The sequence below is a fragment of the Ranitomeya variabilis genome, chromosome 6 (assembly GCF_051348905.1).
Source record: "Ranitomeya variabilis isolate aRanVar5 chromosome 6, aRanVar5.hap1, whole genome shotgun sequence".
Taxonomy (NCBI): domain Eukaryota; kingdom Metazoa; phylum Chordata; class Amphibia; order Anura; family Dendrobatidae; genus Ranitomeya; species Ranitomeya variabilis.
The window spans coordinates 73,051,360-73,072,791 of NC_135237.1; the positions used below are offsets into that span (position 1 = coordinate 73,051,360).

Sequence of the window (21,432 nt, forward strand, 5' to 3'; positions counted from 1 at the left end):
CACCCCTCCATGATAAAAATCCGCAGTGGCAAAAACCGCAGAAAATCTGCACAAAATCCGCATCAATTCTGCATAAAAACCGCGGCAAATCTGCGGCTGCGGATTCTGCCAGGAGATGCGGATTTTGTGCAGAAAATTCTGCACCTCTTTTCCTATGTGTGTACATAGCCTGAAAGTTACTTTTACACATAGCAGATTTTTGAAAAACGTGAATTACATCTACAGTGTGAAGCACTTGAGGGTTACCTTCGTTTCTTCCGAAAGTTGTGACGGACTTTCACAGAAGCCAGGAAATAATTTTGCCTACGTTCTGTCAGAACTTTAACAACGAAAAAGAACGTTCTCTCCATTCCCTGGATGTTAAGAGAACAGTTTTGCAGTATTTGAAACTTACAGACGGCTGGAGAATTGATCCAAATCTCTTTATACAGATGTCGGGGAAAAATAGAGGCAAAAAAGCCTCAAAAGCAACTCTAGCTAGATGGATTAAAACTACTATTTGCGCTGCGTATACTTCAGCCGGTGAATCCCCTCCAGAACACCTAAAAGCCCACTCTCTGAGAGCAATATCTGCTTCATGGGCAGAGAGTGCGGGTGCATCCATGGACCAAAGTTGCCGGGCGGCAACTTGGTCTAGTTCAAATACCTTTTGTAGACACTACAAACTAGACGTTCTGTCAAAACAACAGACCGGCTTTGGGAGGAAGGTCCTCCAAGCTGTAATCCCGCCCTAAATAGGAGTTATTTGGTATTTCTCCTTGTGGTGCTGTCATAAGGGACGACCTGGAAACTAGGAGTTAGACATACCGGTAACGGTATTTCCAGGAGTCCATTATGACAGCACCCATTATTTACCCTCCCTTGAACTCCTGTCTGATGTGTGATATAAACATGTATAGAGAGGAAGTTCAATAAAATTGCGGTGTATCCATCCTGGTGTGGTACTTTGTCAAATCACTGAAGGGTGGAGGTGGGGAGGGGCTATTTAACCTCTTCTGTGTTCCTGTCCCTATCAAGGATATGAAGAGCAACCTCCTTGTGGTGCTGTCATAATGGACTCCTGGAAATACCGTTACCGGTATGTCTAACTCCTAGTTTCATTTTTACGGATCAATTTGTGAAGCACCTGAGGGTTTAAAGTGCTCACTATGCTTCTAGATAAGTTCCTTGGGGGGTCTAGTTTCCAAAATGGGGTCACTTGAGGGGTAGCTCCAATGTTTAGGCACACAGGGGCTCTCCAAACGTGACATGGTGTCTGCTAGCGATGGAGATAATTTTTCATTCAAAAAGTCAAATGGCGCTCCTTCCCTTCCGAGCCTTACCATGTGCCCAAACAGTGGTTTACCCCCACATGTGAGGTATCGGTGTACTCAGGAGAAATTGTCCAACAAATTTTAGGATCCATTTTATCCTGTTGCCCATGTGAAAATGAAAAAATTGAGGCTAAAATAATTTTTTGGTGAAAAAAAAGTACTTTTTCATTCTTACGGATCAATTTGTGAAGCACCTTGGGGTTTAAAGTGCTCACTATGCTTCTAGATAAGTTCCTTGGGGGGTCTAGTTTCCAAAATGGGGTCACTTGTGGGGGAGCTCCAATGTTTAGGCACACGGGGGCTCTCCAAACGCGACATGGTGTCCGCTAAAGATTGGAGCCAATTTTTCATTCAAAAAGTCAAATGGCGCTCCTTCCCTTCAGAGCCCTGCCGTGCGCCCAAACAGTGGTTTACCCCCACATATGAGGTATCAGCATACTCAGGACAAATTGGACAACATCGTTCGTTGTCCAGTTTCTCCTTTTACCCTTGGGAAAATAAAAAAATTGTTGCTAAAAGATCATTTTTGTGACTAAAAAGTTAAATGTTCATTTTTTACTTCCATGTTGCTTCTGCTGCTGTGAAACACCTGAAGGGTTAATAAACTTCTTGAATGTGGTTTTGAGCACCTTGAGGGGTGCAGTTTTTAGAATGGTGTCACTTTGGGGTATTTTCAGCCATATAGAACCCTCAAAATGACTTCAAATGTGAGGTGGTCCCTAAAAAAAATGGTTTTGTAAATTTTGTTGTAAAAATGAGAAATCACTGGTCAAATTTTAACCCTTATAACTTCCTAGCAAAAAAAAATTTGTTTCCAAAATTGTGCTGATGTAAAGTAGACATGTGGGAAATGTTATTTATTAACTGTTTTGTGTCACATAACTCTCTGGTTTAACAGAATAAAAATTCAAAATGTGAAAATTGCAAAATTTTCAAAATTTTCGCCAAATTTCCATTTTTTTCACAAATAAACGCAGAAATTATCGACCTAAATTTACCACTAACATGAAGCCCAATATGTCACGAAAAAACAATCTCAGAACCGCTAGGATCCGTTGAAGCGTTCCGGAGTTATTACCTCATAAAGGGACACTGGTCAGAATTGCAAAAAACGGCAAGGTCATTAAGGCCAAAATAGGCTGGGTCATGAAGGGGTTAATAGCTGGCTACAAATATCTGAAGGGATGTCAGTGTAGAGGGATCATCCTTATTCTCATTTGCACATGGAAACATGAGAAGCAATGAAATGAAACTGAAAGAGAAGATACCGATTATATATTAGAAAAAACGGACAGTGAGGGTGATCAATGAGTGGAACAGGCTGCCATGAGGTGGGTGAGTCCTCCTTCGATGGAAGTCTTCAAACAGAGGCTGGACAGACGTCTTTCTGGGATGATTTAGTGACTCCTGCATTGAGCAACTCTACCATTCCGTGTACATATATTACAGAAGCGCCATTATTCAGACCCTGCTATATATGAATATGCTTCTTTCTGTGAAGTTTGTGTGTAAACAACCGTTAAAGGGTGTCTACACTTTGATTCTCCCTTGCAATCTGATACCCTGGCGTGGTGTGATTGTCCACCAAGTTGTCCGTTTATTGGGGAAATAACAGACTAACATGGCAAGATCCAGTTTTATCAAAGATGCTGCAGATTTCTTTAATGATGTAAGTATTTATTAGAAAATGGTACTAGTCGAGTGCAGACAGATCTTCTTTAAAACGACTGTCCACTTGTGTGCTGAAAAAGAAGTGCAAGTTGCTGGTTTTTGTGGAGCTGTGTATGCGATTTATTTTCCCCAATCTTACTTTTTTGGTTGCATTTTGTATCAACTCCGTTAGGACAAAGTTGTGATCTGTGACTGCAGATTGGCAACATTGCCCACAGCTAGACTGAGGTAGTCTGAGACACGCCCTCTGCCTTGTGATTGGCTCAGGCTGCTGCCCTCTGCCTCTTCCGATTGGCTGGTGTGTGTGAACACACCTCCAGCACAGGCTCAGCAGAAACTTGGCACCAAGAGAACTACGGTAATTTCTATTATATCAAAAGCACAATAATTATAGAGTGCAAATGACTAAACCACTAGTGAGAGATAATTATCAGGCACCTGCGGCAAATAACTCTTAGCCTTACTCGCTCCCGTAATTGTTTTCACGTTTGCTAAAAAGAAAAAATGTGGTCCATGTGTTTCACCAAATAAAAAGATGTCTGTTTCCAAGGCTTCTCCTAGCAAGTTGTCAGTGTAAAACTTCCATGTTTCGGTCACATGAATGGATGAGTTCTGTTTGGGAGATGGGCCTGGGTAGGCTTGTCTCTGTTCATTATTTTGTGGGCCATCATTGAGCCAAACAAAAAAAACCCTGATACGTGAATAATCCCATAGAATATTTAAAATGTCCACGTGCTTTAACCATCACACCTCAGGAGGTTTGCTGGGGAGTAAACCTCTTATTATCCCTGTAGGTGATCAGCAGCAGAGGTGTCTGATGAATTCTGATCCCCTGCGATCGGACATTGCAGGATCTGGTGACCCAAAATTCATGTTTTGTTGCTGAATTGAGACTGATGTTGATCAGATCTCTCAGGCTTGACAGCGCCTTGGATCCCATGTAGAGACGCTAGGAAGTTTGCAGCTGCCCCTGTTGATTTCTGCTGATGTCATATATATTTTTTTGTCTACCTGGCTACTAGTTAACTCCAGCCTGTTGTTCTTACCTGAGTTGTCTTTAATCTGTATGATGCTTTGTACCTGGACATAATTTTACCAGGTTTTGCTTTCAGTGAATAACTCATCTCCCTGTATGGCTCAGGTTGCAGTCACACATGTGAGTTATCATCCGATAGAAACATACCATTTTTTTTTTCCTCGTGTGCATCCATTTCTCAGGTGCATCTAGTTGCTGCATTTTTGTAAACTTTTATTTCTATGTTGACCCTTAGCAATGGATCAGTTAAACACAGATGAAACGTGAATGGAAAACTGAAGTACGCAGCCAGTCCTCCATGTTCCATCCGTCTTATGCTGATCCCAATAGGCTCTCAGAAGAGTAGGGCAGGCTGAGGTATAAATGCCAAAGTGTGTATGACTCAATGAAACTATGGGTCCGTGTGCTGTCCTAGATGAAATGGAATGAACACAGATGTGCGAATGCAGCCTTAAAGCAACCTTCCAATCTGAGACTAAATACCGACTACATGTCTCATGTTTAGCCACCATAACGTGTCTTCAGTTTGTTTCCAGAATTCTACTGTCCCAGATCAATGTTCCCCATTCCTCCTGCTTCCAAGGTGGCAACCACAGCGGTACATCTAAGTCCTGACTCTCCTATGGTACAGCACAGAAAAGGCAGGTGAGATGTGATTTAGACTTCACGTCATTGCACGCTTTATGCTTTCTGGTGGCCATCGTGGAAGTACGAGGAACGGATTGGCAATCTTGAGTGGATGAGGCAACAGAGAGTACCAGGTATGGTGACTATACATCAGAAATGTATACATGTATGCATACACTTTTTAGTCACAAGATGATGGATCGCTTTTAGGCTTAAATTGTTATTTCCAACATTGAAAATGTACTGATTGTGGAGGACCAACCGTGGCGACCCCCACCGATTTCGTGAATGATTTCTGTTGTATTGAGCTTAAGACACATGCGCACCACCTCTCCATCTATTCTTTATTGGGGCTACTGGAAATGGCCAAGTACAGCTGTCAGCTCTCTGTTGATCCCATTGACGAAGAATGGAGCAGTGGTACCCAACACACCATTCTTATGGGGCTTTCCAGAACTATTCTGGGCTTCGGTCAGGGCCCCATTGATCAGAAAGTTAGCACCTTTCCTGTGGATGCTCATGTTGGGAATAAGGCCACGTGCACACATTGAGTATTTTGCATCAGTATTTGTAAGCCAAAATTAGGAGGGGATCAGACAGAGGAAAAGCGTAATAGAAACACATCACCACTTCTACAAATTTTTTTTTTTTTAGCCACTCCTGGTTTTGGCTTCCAAATACTCAACATGTGAGTGACCCAACACCTTTAATGCAAACAGGACCATTTTGATTTTCCTCTATAAGCGCTTAGTTCGGTGCTTTGGGGGAGAGCTGGACCCAATATACTGCATGCAGTGAGGTGTGCTCGGCATGCAGTGAGGTGTGCTCGGCATGCAGTGAGGTGTGCTCGGCATGCAGTGAGGTGTGCTCGGCATGCAGTGAGGTGTGCTCGGCATGCAGTGAGGTGTGCTCGGCATGCAGTGAGGTGTGCTCGGCATGCAGTGAGGTGTGCTCGGCATGCAGTGAGGTGTGCTCGGCATGCAGTGAGGTGTGCTCGGCATGCAGTGAGGTGTGCTCGGCATGCAGTGAGGTGTGCTCGGCATGCAGTGAGGAGTGCTCGGCATGCAGTGAGGAGTGCTCGGCATGCAGTGAGGAGTGCTCGGCATGCAGTGAGGAGTGCTCGGCATGCAGTGAGGAGTGCTCGGCATGCAGTGAGGAGTGCTCGGCATGCAGTGAGGAGTGCTCGGCATGCAGTGAGGAGTGCTCGGCATGCAGTGAGGAGTGCTCGGCATGCAGTGAGGAGTGCTCGGCATGCAGTGAGGAGTGCTCGGCATGCAGTGAGGAGTGCTCGGCATGCAGTGAGGAGTGCTCGGCATGCAGTGAGGTGTGCTCGGCATGCAGTGAGGTGTGCTCGGCATGCAGTGAGGTGTGCTCGGCATGCAGTGAGGTGTGCTCGGCATGCAGTGAGGTGTGCTCGGCATGCAGTGAGGTGTGCTCGGCATGCAGTGAGGTGTGCTCGGCATGCAGTGAGGTGTGCTCGGCACCTCCACAGTTAATATGCCGGTGTACCTGGCCCCATCGCCCTGCTGTAGCTGTGTTCGGACGGTGCGGCTCCTAGTGACTACTCTGACGGTTGTCTGCTTTGGCTCCTGTTAGCCCTGGGTCAAGGCTCCTTTGTGGCCCTTACATTGACTCATACAGAGTGTACAGCGGAAAAGGTATCTCCATTCAAAATGTTCTGCCACATTTTATTTCATGTAAGTGATGCAGAGATTTGTCCCCCCCTTTACTTCCAGGATAATTTGGTGTAAAATTTGTTGCACCAGGTTTTTTTTTTTTTTTTTTACAGCACCTGTAAATGCACAGATTTTATAACACACGTGTAAATTTGCCCCAAATCTTTTTTTTTTTTTTTTTTTTCTTTTCCTTTATCGGTAATCTCGGCCCCTTTTCCATGCTGCTGCTGATCTTGTTCCTAAGCAGACAAACAGAACAAAACAGCAGAGCCGAGCGATAACCACAGCGCCGGCCTCAGTGAGTAGCTGCAGCGTCATCTCGCATTGTGGTCACCAGTCGCAGCGCCCGCAGAGGTGTTAGCTGCTTTTTTCTTCATAGTAACTTGTGTGGCTGGATCTTAAAGGGGACACCAGATTGTGGGGATTATTCGCTTAGGCTACTTTCACACTAGCGTTAACTGCATTACGTCTCAAAACGTCTTTTTTCCGAAAAAACGCATCCAGCAAAAGTTTTTGCTGGATGCGTTTTTTCCCCATAGACTTGTATTGGCGACGTATTGCGACGGATTGGCATACGTCGTGTACGTTTTACGACGGATGCGTCGAAATTTGGCGATACGTCGTCGGCAAAAAACGTTGCTTGTAGCGTTTTTTGTCTCCGCCTAAAAAACGTGTCGCGACGCATCCTGCGGCATGCGTCGTTGGCTACAATGGAAGCCTATGAGCGACGGATGCGTCGGGACACGTCGTACGACGCAATGCAGCGCTGCAATACGTTTTTTTACACTGAGCATGCTCAGAAGCTGGATTTTGTTGCCAAATGGCCAGACACCCCCAAATCTATATAAACCTGGCCTGGGCCTTCAACCCCACATATATGGCCACGTATATACGTGGCACTTATATACGTGGCACTTATATACGTGGCACTTAAATACGTGGCACTTAAATACGTGGCACTTATATACGTGATACGTGGCACTTAAATACGTGGCACTTAAATACGTGGCACTTAAATACGTGGCACTGAAATACGTGGCACTGAAATACGTGGCACTTATATACGTGGCACGTATTTAAGTGCCACGTATTCAAGTGCCACGTATTCAAGTGCCACGTATTTAAGTGCCACGTATTTAAGTGCCACGTATTTAAGTGCCACGTATTTAAGTGCCACGTATTTAAGTGCCACGTATTCAAGTGCCACGTATTCAAGTGCCACGTATTCAAGTGCCACGTATTCAAGTGCCACGTATTTAAGTGCCACGTATCACGTATATAAGTGCCACGAATTTAAGTGCCACGTATTTAAGTGCCACGTATTTAAGTGCCACGTATATAAGTGCCACGAATTTAAGTGCCACGTATTTAAGTGCCACGTATTTAAGTGCCACGTATTTAAGTGCCACGTATATAAGTGCCACGTATATAAGTGCCACGTATTTAAGTGCAATCCTCACAAGAACACCTTCCATCGCTGCCACAAAACTAAAACCCTCAAAGATGGGCTGTAAAAACAGTAATTATATAGTTTTCCATATTTTCCAGTAGCCAATCAAATTTGGGAGCCTCCCATTTTAAAAACGGATCCGTCGTAAAAACGGATGCAACGGATGGTAAAAACGGATGCAACGTATGCAACGCATCCAGTATTTTCGACGGAAACGTTTAGCGGATTTGCGACGGATCCGTCGAAATGCTGTATGCGTGGCATACGTTTTTCACTTTTTTTGACGCATCCGTTTTTTCGGCAAAAAACGGATTTGCGACGTAATGCAGTTAACGCTAGTGTGAAAGTAGCCTTAGAAGTGGAGCATGCCATACACATTTTAACCTATCACTATTTATATACATTTTGAAGGGGTTCAAGTTTTTCCACCACCAACTTGGGTTGAGATTTGGGCAGTTGAATTCCAGGGCTTGCGTAATTGTGCTGATAAAGGTCCGGACTGTTGGCTCTTAAGGTACCGTTACACTAAACGACTTACCAACGATCACGACCAGCGATACGACCTGGCCGTGATCGTTGGTAAGTCGTTGTGTGGTCGCTGGGGAGCTGTCACACAGACAGCTCTCTCCAGCGACAAACGATCAGGGGAACGACTTCGGCATCATTGAAACTGTCTTCAACGATGCCAAAGTTCCCCTGCAGCACCCGGGTAACCAGGGTAAACATCGGGTTACTAAGTGCAGGGCCGCGCTTAGTAACCCGATATTTACCCTGGTTACCATTGTAAAAGTTAAAAAAAAAACCTACCTACTCACATTCTGATGTCTGTGACGTCCCCCGCCGGCGTCCACAGGGTTAAAACTGCTTTCGGCAAGAGCGCTGCTAATATGCATGTGCTGCTGCCGAGAGCTTCCCTGCACTGAATGTGTCAGTGGCGGCAGTAACAGCGGTGACGTCACCGCTGTGCTCTGCTTTACGGCCGGCGCTGAGTGCAGGGAAGCTCTTGGCAGCAGCGCGTGCATATTAGCAGCGCTCTTGCCGAAAGCAGTTTTAACCCTGTGGACGCCGGGGGACGTGACAGACATCAGAATGTGAGTATGTACTGTTTTTTTTTTTTAACTTTTACAATGGTAACCAGGGTAAATATCGGGTTAGTAAGCGCGGCCCTGCACTTAGTAACCCGATATTTACCCTGGTTACAAGTGAACACATCGCTGGATCGGCATCACACACGCCGATCCAGCGATGACAGCGGGTGATCAGCGACCAAAAAAAGGTCCTGATCATTCCCATCGACCAACGATCTCCCAGCAGGGGCCTGATCGTTGGTCGCTGTCACACATAACGAGATCGTTAGCGGGATCGTTGGCTACGTCACCAAAATCGTGACGTTGCAATGATATCGTTAACAATATCGTTATGTGTGACTCAGCCTTTAGAAGGGTCTGCAGCCGCACAGTCCATTCACAGCAAGGTGTAATCTGCGCGTTCTGACACCCTTCTGTCGTGGCCGGCATTACCCATTTGTCAGTTGTGCCCCAGTAGTTCTTCTGTGGGATCGGACCAGAGAGGCTAGCCCGTACTCCCCAGCTGCATCGTTCTTCTGTTGTCCTCTCTTGGACCATCTAGAAACACCAGTATTAAAAATGTTCTGCCTCAATCCACTGGCCATCACAGTAGGGGCCTAGTCAGGATTGTACAGAGCCTTACATTCGCCCTTTTTGCTACTTTGGTTACGTCAACTTCAAGAACGGACTGCTCATATGCCGCCCCATGTATCCCATCTCTTGGCAGGCGCCATTGTACTGCGAGAGCGCCACTGACAGGTGAAGTCCTAACAATGATGTCATGGCCGATCAGCCTATAGCTCTCAATCTCCGATTTATTCACTAATTTGCTCTTTATTAGTGGCGTTAATATTTGTGCCTTATTCTCTATATATTTTGTGGCTCTTTTTAAGTTATTTTTCTGCTTTTAAGTTCCCCCCTCAACGACTTCGCTTGTCCAGAAGATTCATGAAATGTGACTTTTACCCAATATCACATTTTTCTGATGCGTCTCACTCCTCCCTGCACCCGATGTAAGGCTTGTGGCGTAATAAATTGCTGCTCAAAAGTTGCAAAAAAAATTGGTTAAATAAAACTTTTTTAATTTTGCCCCAAATTCATGGACTCTGCTCTATTTTGAACAATTTGGCGGGAGTGCAGAACCAAAAAAGAAAATCAATAAATCACAAATTATGAATCTGCTCTGTTTCATTTTTTGACTATTTCAGTTGGTTCTTTATGGACGTTCTTCTATCCACCCTGAGCCGGGGGGGATTCCTAGTAGGTTTCAGTTGTCTATACAGTTCTCTCTGAGCCAGATATGTCGGCGTTGCCTTCCTGTCCTAATTGTGTGGTACAACGTGTAGGTAGAACACAATGGCCTGTCGCGAGGGTTGTTTAGCTCATTTAAGGCACCACTCCAGCATGTGTTGTTTTTTTTTTTTCATTTCAGCGCTTTAGTGTTGTTACTAATCTAATTTACCTGCCGTTAGAAATATACTCGCCTGCTGTAGTCTTCAGCGCCAAGGTGTTTTTTTTTCGTTTTTTTTTCCCCTCCTAATTATTTTTTTTTTAGTTCAGTTGTAGTCATTTAACTTAAATGTCCAAAAAATATTGTTGGAAAACATTGTAAGACATTTAATAGTCCTTAACCCGTTTTTTGCATCTTGGTGTACATGAACATCCAGTGATATCTGGATTTGCATCTTTAGGCTCCTGGTGATGGGCTTGTAGGGAGCCAGCTGTCATTACCATTGTGATGGTAGAGGGCCAAGGCTCTGTACCCCCTATAGCAGGGGTATATATTGTGACCAGAGCCTTGGTAACATCTCTGCTTATAATAACTCTTCGTAAGGCATTTAGAGCTCGACTTACAAAAATAAAACTCGTAACACAAAATTTAATCCGCAGAGAATTTTGCGCGTAAAAAAATGTTTAGAGCTGAGCTTTCACTTCTATTGTGTAGATAACTTGTTTTATTTTACTTGTACAGTGCCATCATATTGCACAGCGCTTTGCAGACCTTACCATTCTTTGATTTTCTTTGTTATTGTTTTCTCTATTTCCTATGAACGTGTTCAGAGATTAGTAAATACATGCTGGACACATCGAACGCTTTTCAGATCATTGATGCAAAGTAATAAAACGTGATTCATGCTTGTGTTTACTGTTGTGGTGGTTGTTTGGATCACTGAATCCTGAGACGCTGGAATACTAGTAATTTCTCTGAATTTCCCATCTTAGTCGTGCAGAATAATCGTGCACCTGTTCATTGGTATCGTATTCTTTTTCTAGGCCTCGGAGTAGAGGAAAGACTGCTTTGGAGGATGAAGACAGCATGGATGGACTGGAGGCAGCAGAACCGGAAAGCTCTGCCGACACAGGTTAGTGGTTGCAAATTGTTATGGGTGCACTAGAAAAATCCATCCCGTCTGTACATTTTCCTAGCCTGATACCTCCAGACATTTTGTTTGAGTCACAGAGTCCTTTTCTAGAACAGTGTAAACTATATCCTTTAGAGATGAGCGGATCTGGCAAAATACAACCTTGTCAGTTTGCGCATTTTGTCCCTGCAAATTGGATATGCGGAGAAGTTATTGTTCATGAATTTAATGTTCCTCTCCAGACTTAAGAGCACAAGGAACATAATATGTAAAAAACCAAAAAGAACCTCACATTCACTTTTCTTGGCCTTCCGCGTGACTCGTCTGGTCTGTCGTATCTTTAGATCTCCTCTGCCCTTGCTGAAGTCCTCAGACCTCTTATGCTGGAGTGGGACTTTCCTCATCAAAGCCAAGATCTGGCCTAGCGTTTTTTGTTTAGCCTTTTATGGTCGGAAAAATGCTAGCCATCTTGCTGGATCCATGTGGAAGAAAATAACAAAAAATACGCATTTTGCAGTACTCCTATTTCAATAAAGTTTTGGTTCTGTCATTTAGCCTTTTTTCAAGGGCTCGTTGCAAGAACCGAAATGTGTGCTTGTGCTCAGTATAAATGCAACTTTTCTCTCTTTTTTTTTTTTTTTTTTTAAATGAATGCTGTCATTGTTTGCATTTAAAGGGAACCTGTCACCCCCAAAATCGAAGGTGAGCTAAGCCCACTGGCATCAGGGGCTTATCTACAGCATTCTGTAATGCTGTAGATAAGCCCCCGATGTATCCAGAAAGATGAGAAAAACAGGTTAGATTATACTCACCCAGGGCGGTCCCGCTGTGGTCCGGTCTGATGGACGTCGCGGTCCGGTCCAGGGCCTCCCATCTGCTTACGATGACGTCCTCTTCTTGTCTTCACTCTCCGGCGCAGGCGTATTTTGTCTGCCCTGTTGAGGGCAGAGCAAAGTACTGCAGTGCGCCGGCGCTGCGAAAGGTCAGAGAGACCCAGCATCTGCACGCTGCAGTACTTTGCTCTGCTCTCAACAGGGCAGACAAAGTACGCCTGCGCCGGAGAGTGAAGACAAGAAAAGGACGTCATCGTAAGTAGATGGGAGGCCCTGGACCGGACCGCCCGCCCAGGTGAGTATAATCTAACCTCTTTTTCTCATCTTTCAGGTTACATTGGGGGCTTATCTACAGCATTCCAGAATGCTGTAGATAAGCCCCTGATGCCGGTGGGCTTAGATCACCTTCGATTTTGGGGGTGACAGGTTCCCTAGTCCGTTGGTCCGGACTCTGTGACTTGCATCCGCACTTTTTGCTTAGTGCTCCTTTATCCCTTTTCTTTGTTTTAAAGATAATATATTATGTATATTTTAATTGTGATGTAACGTGTGTAGCTATGCTACATTTCTGCAATCGGCACTGCTAAGTATTTAACGTACCCTTTGGTCGATGAAGCAGGTGGTCATGTATGAAGACCTTCTCGTGGTGTGACTGCATGTTTTTCTTATAACCATAATATTACGACAATATGTTTGTGAATGAGGATGGCAAAAAATGCACTCTGCTGTACCTTAAGTTGTCACGGCTGTGTGATCTTAGTTTTTGTAGCTTGTACAGATGAAGTACCGTACATAGTCTTATTGAGCTTCACATGTCCAAGCCATGCGGTTGAAAGACTATACTAAAGCGTCCGCAGTATAAAGGGAATGTGCCATCTGAAAATCACCTGCTTTAAAGGGAACCTGTCACCCCCCCCCAGGCGTTTGAAACTAAAAGAGCCACCTTGTGCAGCAGTAATGCGGTGAGGAGGCGGTGCCCAGCGCCAAGAGGATTTGAGTGACAGCTGTGTGGCGTCTGCAGCAGGGGGGAAAGGCCTGCCTCCTTGACTGAAGAAAGGTATTTGGGACAAATTACAAAACGGATTATTTCTGCAGTTACAGCAAAAGAGCCACCTTGTCAGAATTCAGCATTACTGCTACACAAGGTGGCTCTTTTAGTTTCAAACGCCTGGGGGGGTGACAGGTTCCCTTTAAATCATATTTTTGTGTTCTAAGAAACCTGATGGCAGATAATGTGGCTGAAGTCAGGGCTCATGAGCACTCGTGGGGTTTAGAATGTAAAGGAGGGAGAGTGTAAGGACAAATCGGAGATTTCCATCACACCCCAGTAGGCTGAGCAGGACTGGTCCGTTCATAGTGCACACCGTTTAGACTAGTCCTAATATACAGAGACTTAGCTTTGCCCAAACAGTGTGACTTCCTGAAATAACCGTTAAAAGACAAATCCAGCTATGTAATTAGTTAATAGGTGTCAATCCTGCTGTCAAGTTCCCTTTTTTTTCTTTTTTTTTTTTTCATTCTTGTCCGTGGTCTTCTTATCACAATCTTTGTATGTTCCAATTTTCACACTGTCCACTGAGCTTTTTCTTCACTCTTCCGGTTTGAGAGAATCCACATGTACATATGCAGCGATGAACAGGCTCTGACCCTATCTTTTGTTCTGAAGCATCTAATGAGCATGTGCAAAGCTCATTGTGAGTCTTAAAAAGCCCTAGTGGCCAGTGTAAAAATTGCTTGCAAGATTGCTAATTTCGTTAAGAAAGTTCATGACATGGAAAAAAAAAAACACATCATGTAACTAAGTCCTGATTTACATTATAGGCCATTATCTGACAACACAGTCCCTTTAAGCTGGTGTTTGATCAGTCACAAGCTAAACTGATCTGCTATGAGAGGTTGTGGACACTAGGGAGCCATACAGAACTGTTGAACTGTTGATCTGCAGTAAAATTAGATTCTCAGGATGGCCGGTTCTGCGAGTCCCACCTTATCCCTACAACACACAAGTCCTGTCACTGGTCTGTCCTTGGAGAGGAGATCTCAGGGGGATAGTACATAGAAAACCACTAATAATCCAGTTCTAGGTTTCACCACAATGGCAAAATTTCACCTCTGAAAACTGGCTTTCCATTAGCATACAGAAAGGACAGACCGTTGTCACCTTGTACGTAGATGCCATTTGTTCTACAAGACCTTCTTACTATACTGATAAAGAATCGGCCTCTGGGGGCGCTCTGGCCTCTGGGGGGCGCTCTGGCCTCTGGGGGGCGCTCTGGCCTCTGGGGGGCGCTCTGGCCTCTGGGGGGGCGCTCTGGCCTCTGGGGGGGCGCTCTGGCCTCTGGGGGGGCGCTCTGGCCTCTGGGGGGGCGCTCTGGCCTCTGGGGGGGCGCTCTGGCCTCTGGGGGGGGGGGCGCTCTGGCCTCTGGGGGGGGGGCGCTCTGGCCTCTGGGGGGCGCTCTGGCCTCCGGGTCCCTTTCACACTAGTAGTGAGCGCACAGGTTATTGGAATACCATATTAGTGTTTTAATAAGTTTTTCCTGTTTAGTTTTGCAGTAGTATATTTTGCGCTAGCGATGAATAATCCATAGTGGCGTTCTGCTTTCCATACTGTTAATCCATAAATGTCCCTTCCGTGTTTTCTAGATATTAAAGAACAATCTGTGGAGGAGTGCGTCCAGACTGAGGTGACGGACACTGTGCTACTAACACCCGTTCTTCAGCGTTCTCCATCCGAAGAGTCCGAGCCCGCCACAGTCTCTGTGGGAGTGGAAGCCAGAAGCAGGTCCGTGTTCTGTGCTGCCTGATGCTGAGTCAGGGCTGGGGGAAGGGCGCCTGTGGCCGTACAGAGGATGCTGGGAGGAGCGGGGATGAGCTGGGATGCGCTAGCAGCTGCCAAACTCAATCGTGGATGTCTTAATTAGTGCAAGATGGGGACAGAGGCTGACGCATCCCACGCGCTCCTTTGGTTATCATTTGTATGAGGGTTTCTTTGAGATTGAATCCGGTAAAGATGTTTTTGTGCTGTCCCCAGACACGTTTCCTACCAATGCAGAGTAGTGTTTTGTATTTTTAATTTATTACTATTGTGAGCAGTGATTGTCCCTGAATGAAGGTGGGAGTTTCTCTTGAGATTATTGGTTGACCTGATAACCTAGTGAACCCGCTTGGTGAGCGAAGCCGCTTTAGAAATGTGTGTGTTAATAATAAGTAGTGATCTCTGGAGGGACAGTCAGTGTCCTGCTATAGGACTGGATTTGTGTGCCATTCATAACGGTTACTGCTTGGGTAAAGGGTTTGCAGATGTAGATGCAGTCCTGCTACCTACTGGTTAATCCCGCGTGTTTTGGAGCAGAGAGATGGGGCCACTTCCTGCAGCACTTTTACAATGAGCGTGTAAGGCTTCTTTCACACTAGCGTCAGGCTCGGTCCGTCGCAGTGCGTCGGGCCGAGGTCACCGACGCTAGCGTTGTCTCCGCCGCACATCGGGGGCAGCGGATGCATTTTTCCAGCGCAACCGCTGCCCCATTGTGAGGTGCGGGGAGGTGGGGGCGGAGTTCCGGCCGCGCATGCGCGGTCGGAAAAAGCGGACTGTCGTGAGCAAAAAACGTTACATGTAGCGTTTTTTGCTCCTGACGGTCCGCCACTGCACGACGCATCCGTCGCACGACGGGTGCGACGTGTGGCAATCCGTCACAATGCGTCGCTTCATGTTAATCAATGGTGAAAAAACGCATCCTGCAAACACTTTTGCAGGATGCGTTTTTTCGGCAAAACGACGCATTGTGACGGAATGCAGTTAACGCTAGTGTGAAAGTAGCCTAAGGGTTACTTTCTCATTCTCACACCTTGCGCTGGCTATTCACTCCTCCGTAGTTTTATAATTTTATTCTCGCTATGTGTCCAACTTGGTGGAATCTACACCAGTCCTAATAATGGGGTCCTGAACTCCCCTGTGTGAATGGAGTGGTAGCGTGCATGCTCGATGACCCCTCCGTTCACTTCCATGGTATGGATTGTATGGTCCTTCCACCAGTCTTGTAAAAGTGAGTGAAGCGATGGTCGCACATGCTCACTTCCTCTCGATCACAGCAGTCTTTCCCGTTCAGACCCACATTGAGCATTAATGTATCACAGTTTCTGTAGGAAAACCCCTTTTAACAGCACAATTTTTTTAAAAATCAAACTTAAAAGGGTTGTGCTGAGTTCTTTACTTATCCCCATTCATAGCACCGAGCTCCACGACCTCTACAGTCCCATAGAGAATGTATAAAGCTGAGTGTGGTCGACCTCTGCTCCATTCAGAGCCCTGTTCTCAGGATTGGTGGCATAATATATTGGTCAGCCGTCAGTGATATTCCTTATGCAGTCAATAGGTGATGACTTATTAGCTTTGTACAACCCCTTTAGTAGGATTTGATCTCTCAAGAAATACTCTGTCCGTGGAAGGATTCTACAAAAGAATCGAGGGTTTAGGTGGTCCGATGTGTGCAGTTACATGACCCCATAACTAGGTCCAAGCTACATTAGTCTCCTATACCCAAATGAAAGCAGTCTGCGGCAAGACAAGATGACCCTCGTTCCTCAGAGCCCCCCTGCTCGTTCTGCCTGGCCCCCCTAACACCAGTATATAAAATGTGATCCACTGTTGGTCTCGTCCACTGCCATCCTCTCTAGGGCTGCGATGATTAGGAGTATTAGTAATGTGTGTGTGTGGCAAGGAGAGGTGCAGAAGAGTTTAGGCTGATGCTGGAAAGCTGCATAATGAAGCATTAGTCGTCGAAGAATCACCAGTGGAAGATCACAGTGGAAAACTTGTTTTGCTCTGGAGATTCCTTTTGAGGCTACGTTCACATTTGCGTTGTGCGCCGCAGCGTCGGCGCCGCAGCGCACAACGCAAACAAAAACGCGGCAAAACGCACGCTAAAACGCTGCGTTTTGCGCCGCATGCGTCGTTTTTGCCCGCAAGTTGGACGCAAAAAAAAATGCAACTTGAAGCGTTTCTTGCGTCCAACGCTTGCGGCCATGCGGCGCAAAACGCAGCACAACGCATGTCCATGCGCCCCCATGTTAAGTATAGGGGCGCATGACGCATGCGGCGCCGCTGCGGCGCCCGACGCTGCGGCGCTGACCGCAAATGTGAACGTAGCCTAACACATTCATATTCTGCTGTTAAAGGGGTTGTCCACCACTTAAAAACCTGCGTAGCAAACCTGCCACATCGGTCCTAACAGCTGCAGACAATCATCTCACTACATGTCATGTGAGTCTGTCTCTCCTCACTGTTTTCGTCCAGTGATTTCTTACGTCCGTTGGCCCCTCTTTCGGGCTCTGGATTCGGATGCCTCATCACCCTCTCAGGAGGAAAGTGCGTCATGAGTGGGTGACGATCCATTTAAATCCAGAGCTCAGAAGACTGGTAGCTCGACAGAAAAAAACATTTTTATGGGGAGACAAGCATTCACTTCACCAGACCTATCTGCAGTGGTGACGGGGTCTCTTTAAGATTTTGTTCCTGAGTTGACTGTGTTGCATTGACCTATGGCTGTCGCCTTATAGTTATAATACTATATATAATATTAGCACCCAGTACCTGCATGGGCAATGCATGTAATAATTGACCACATGGCTGTGCTTTGTATGACCATGTGAGTGTGGAAATGGCCTAATACAGGACAGAAGTCACACAGCGGTGTGGTTTTCCCTGTGAGGCTGCATTCAGATGTTGTTTTTTTTTTTTTTTTATACACATTCGAGAGCAACTATTCGAGGATAATTAGTGATTTTCATCAGTTTTATCTGAGTTTAATCAGAGTTTGGTCTGATTTTTCTTTTGTTTTTGTCATGTGAAGAAAAAAACATTTCTCCACCTTCTCCGAACAGTTTGTGCGAAATAGACCAGATTCGGATTGTACTCCGATCAATAACTGATCTATGCCTCTTTAATTCTGCGGGGACCACTCTTATACAAGAAATCCAGACATGTGAACAGCCCCCATAGACTGTCATACGTGCGAGTTCTGTCCCTGAAAAACACAGCTGGCACTCGTACGCAAAAATCAATGTCTGAGCCCTAAAGCCGAGCTCCAATGTCCATTAACCCCTTAAGCCCTGAGGGTGGTTTGCACGTTAATGACCGGGCCAATTTTTACAATTCTGACCACTGTCCCTTTATAAGGTTATAACTCTGGAACTCTTCAACGGATCTTGGCGATTCGGACATTGTTTTCTCGTGACATATTGTACTTCATGATAGTGGTAAAATTTCTTCGATATAACTTACGTTTATTTGTGGGGAAAAAAACAGAAATTTAACGAAAATTTTGAAAATTTCGCAATTTTCCAACTTTGAATTTTTATGCCCTTAAATCACAGAGATATGTCACACAAAATACTTAATAAGTAACATTTCCCACATGTCTACTTTACATCAGCACAATTTTGGAACCAACATTTTTTTTTTGTTAGGGAGTTATAAGGGTTAAAAGTTGACCAGCAATTTCTCATTTTTACAACACCATTTTTTTTAGGAACCACATCTCATTTGAAGTCATTTTGAGGGGTCTATATGATAGAAAATACCCAAGTGTGACACCATTCTAAAAACTGCACCCCTCAAAGTGCTCAAAACCACATTCAAGAAGTTTATTAACCCTTCAGGTGTTTCACAGGAATTTTTGGAATGTTTAAATAAAAATGAACATTTAACTTTTTTTCACACAAAATTTATTTCAGCTCCAATTTGTTTTATTTTACCAAGGGTATCAGGAGAAAATGGACCCCAAAAGTTGTTGTACAATTTGTCCTGAATACGCTGATACCCCATATGTGGGTGTAAACCACTGTTTGGGCGCATGGTAGAGCTCGGAAGGGAAGGAGCGCCATTTGACTTTTCAATGCAAAATTGACTGGAATTGAGATGGGACGCCATGTTGCGTTTGGAGAGCCCCTGATGTGCCTAAACATCAGATGTGTGTTGAGCACTTTGACCCAACAAGTGCTTCACAGAAGTTTATAATGCAGAGCCGTAAAAAATAAAAAAAACAAATTTTTTCACAAAGATGATCTTTTCGCCCCCAATTTTTTATTTTCCCAAGGGTAAGAGAAGAAATTGGACCCCAAAAGTTGTTGTGCAATTTGTCCTGAGTACGCTGATACCCGATATGTGGGGGTAAACGACTGTTTGGACGCATGGCAAAGCTCAGAAGGGAAGGAGCACCATTTGACTTTTCAATGCAAAATTGACTGGAATTGAGATGAGACACCATGTCGCGTTTGGAGAGCCACTGATGTGCCTAAACATTAAAACCCCCCACAAGTGACACCATTTTGGAAAGTAGACCCCCTAAGGAACTTATCTAGATGTGTTTTGAGAGCTTTGAACCCCCAAGTGTTTCACTACAGTTTATAACGCAGAGCCGTGAAAATAAAAAAATTTTTTTCAGAAAAAAGATAATTTTTTTAGCCCCCAGTTTTGTATTTTCACAAGGGTAACAGGATAAATTGGACCCCAAAAGTTGTTGTCCAATTTGTCCTGAGTACGCTGATACCCCATATGTGGGGGGAACCACTGTTTGGGCGCATGGCAGAGCTCGGAAGGGAAGGAGCGCCATTTGGAATGCAGACTTAGATGGATTGGTCTGCAGGCGTCACGTTGCATTTGCAGAGCCCCTGATGTACCCAAACAGTAGAAACCTCCATAAGTGACCCCATATTGGAAACACTAGACCTCCCAAGGAACTTATCTAGATGTGTTGTGAGAACTTTAAACCCCCAAGTGTTTCACTACAGTTTACAACGCAGAGCCATGAAGATAAAAAAAAATTTTCTCACAAAAATTATTTTTAGCCCCCCAAATTTTTATTTTTCCAAGGGTAACAAGAGAACTTGGACCTCAAAAGCTGTTGTCCAATTTGTCCCGAGTACGCTGATACTCCATATGTTGGGGTAAACCCCTGTTTGGGCGCACAGGAGAGCTCGGAAGGGAAGGAGCACTGTTTTACTTTTTCAACGCAGAATTGGCTGGAATTGAGATCGCCTCCATGTCGCGTTTGGAGAGCCCCTGATCTGCTTAAACAGTGAAAACACCCCAATTCTAACTGAAACCCTAATCCAAACACGCCCCTAACCCTAATCCCAACAGTAACCCTAACCACACCCCTAACCCTGACACACCCCTAACTCTAATACCAACCCTAATCCCAACCGTAAATGTAATCCAAACCCTAACCCTAACCCTAGCCCCAACCCTAGCCCCAATGGGAAAATGGAAATAAATACATTTTTTTAATTTTATTATTTTTCCCTAGCTAAGGGGGTGATGAAGAGGGGTTTGATTTACTTTTATAGTGTTTTTTATAGCGGATTTTTATGATTGGCAGCTGTCACACACTAAAAGACGCTTTTTATAGCAAAAAAGTTTTTGCGTCTCCACATTTTGAGACCTATAATTTTTCCATATTTTGGTCTACAGAGTCATGTGAGGTCTTGTTTTTTGCGGGACGAGTTGACGTTTTTATTGGTAACATTTTCGGGCACGTGACATTTTTTGATCCCTTTTTATTCCGATTTTTGTGAGGCAGAATGACCAAAAACCAGCTATTCATGAATTTCTTTTAGGGGAGGTGTTTATACCGTTCTGTGTTTGGTAAAATTGATAAAGCAGTTTTATTCTTCGGGTCAGTACGATTACAGCGATACCTCATTTATATCATTTTTTTTTTTTTTTTATGTTTTGGCTCTTTTATAAGATAAAAACTATTTTATAGAAAGAATTATTCTGAGGACTATAACTTTTTTATTTTTTTGCTGATGATGCTGTATGGTGGGTCATTTTTTGCGGGACAAGATGACGTTTTCAGCGGTACCATGGTTATTTATATCCGTCTTTTTGATCGCGTTATTCCACTTTTTGTTTGGCGGTATGATAATAAAGCGTTGTCTTGTGCCTCGTTTTTTTTGTTTTTTGTTTTTTTACGGTGTTCACTGAAGGGGTTAACTAGTGGGACAGTTTTATAGGTTGGGTCATTACGAACGCGGCAATACTAAATATGTGTTCTTTTATTTTTTTTTTATTTATTTAGATAAAGAAATGTATTTATGGGAATAATTTTTTTTTCCTTCTTTATTTAGAATTTTTATTTTTTTTTTTAAACTTTTTTACTTTGTCCCGGGGGGGACATCACAGATCGCTGATCTGACAGTTTGCACAGCACTCTGTCAGATCAGCGATCTGACTTACAGCGCTGCAGGCTTACCAGCGCCTGCTCTGAGCAGGCGCTTGGTAAGCCACCTCCCTGCAGGACCCGGATGCAGCCCCGCGACAATTTTGGATCCGGGCCTGCTGCAGGGAGGAGGTAAGAGACCTCGGAGCAATGCGATCATATCGCGTTGCTCCGG

At 44.7% G+C, this 21,432-nt stretch overlaps 1 protein-coding gene across 9 annotated transcripts in view; it reads left to right on the top strand.

Annotated features, from left to right (window-relative positions):
• Window positions 1-21,432, top strand: part of KMT2C (lysine methyltransferase 2C) — a 302,911-nt gene that overhangs the window by 52,009 nt on the left and 229,470 nt on the right. For 8 of the 9 annotated variants that reach the window (XM_077268634.1, XM_077268636.1, XM_077268635.1 and 5 more), the window contains exons 2-3: window positions 11,115-11,203; window positions 14,680-14,818. The exons of the other annotated variant lie outside the window; for it this stretch is intronic. In XM_077268634.1, coding sequence (XP_077124749.1) covers window positions 11,115-11,203; window positions 14,680-14,818 — 228 coding nt within the window. The remainder of the gene's footprint in view (window positions 1-11,114; window positions 11,204-14,679; window positions 14,819-21,432) is intronic. 9 annotated transcript variants of the gene reach the window in all.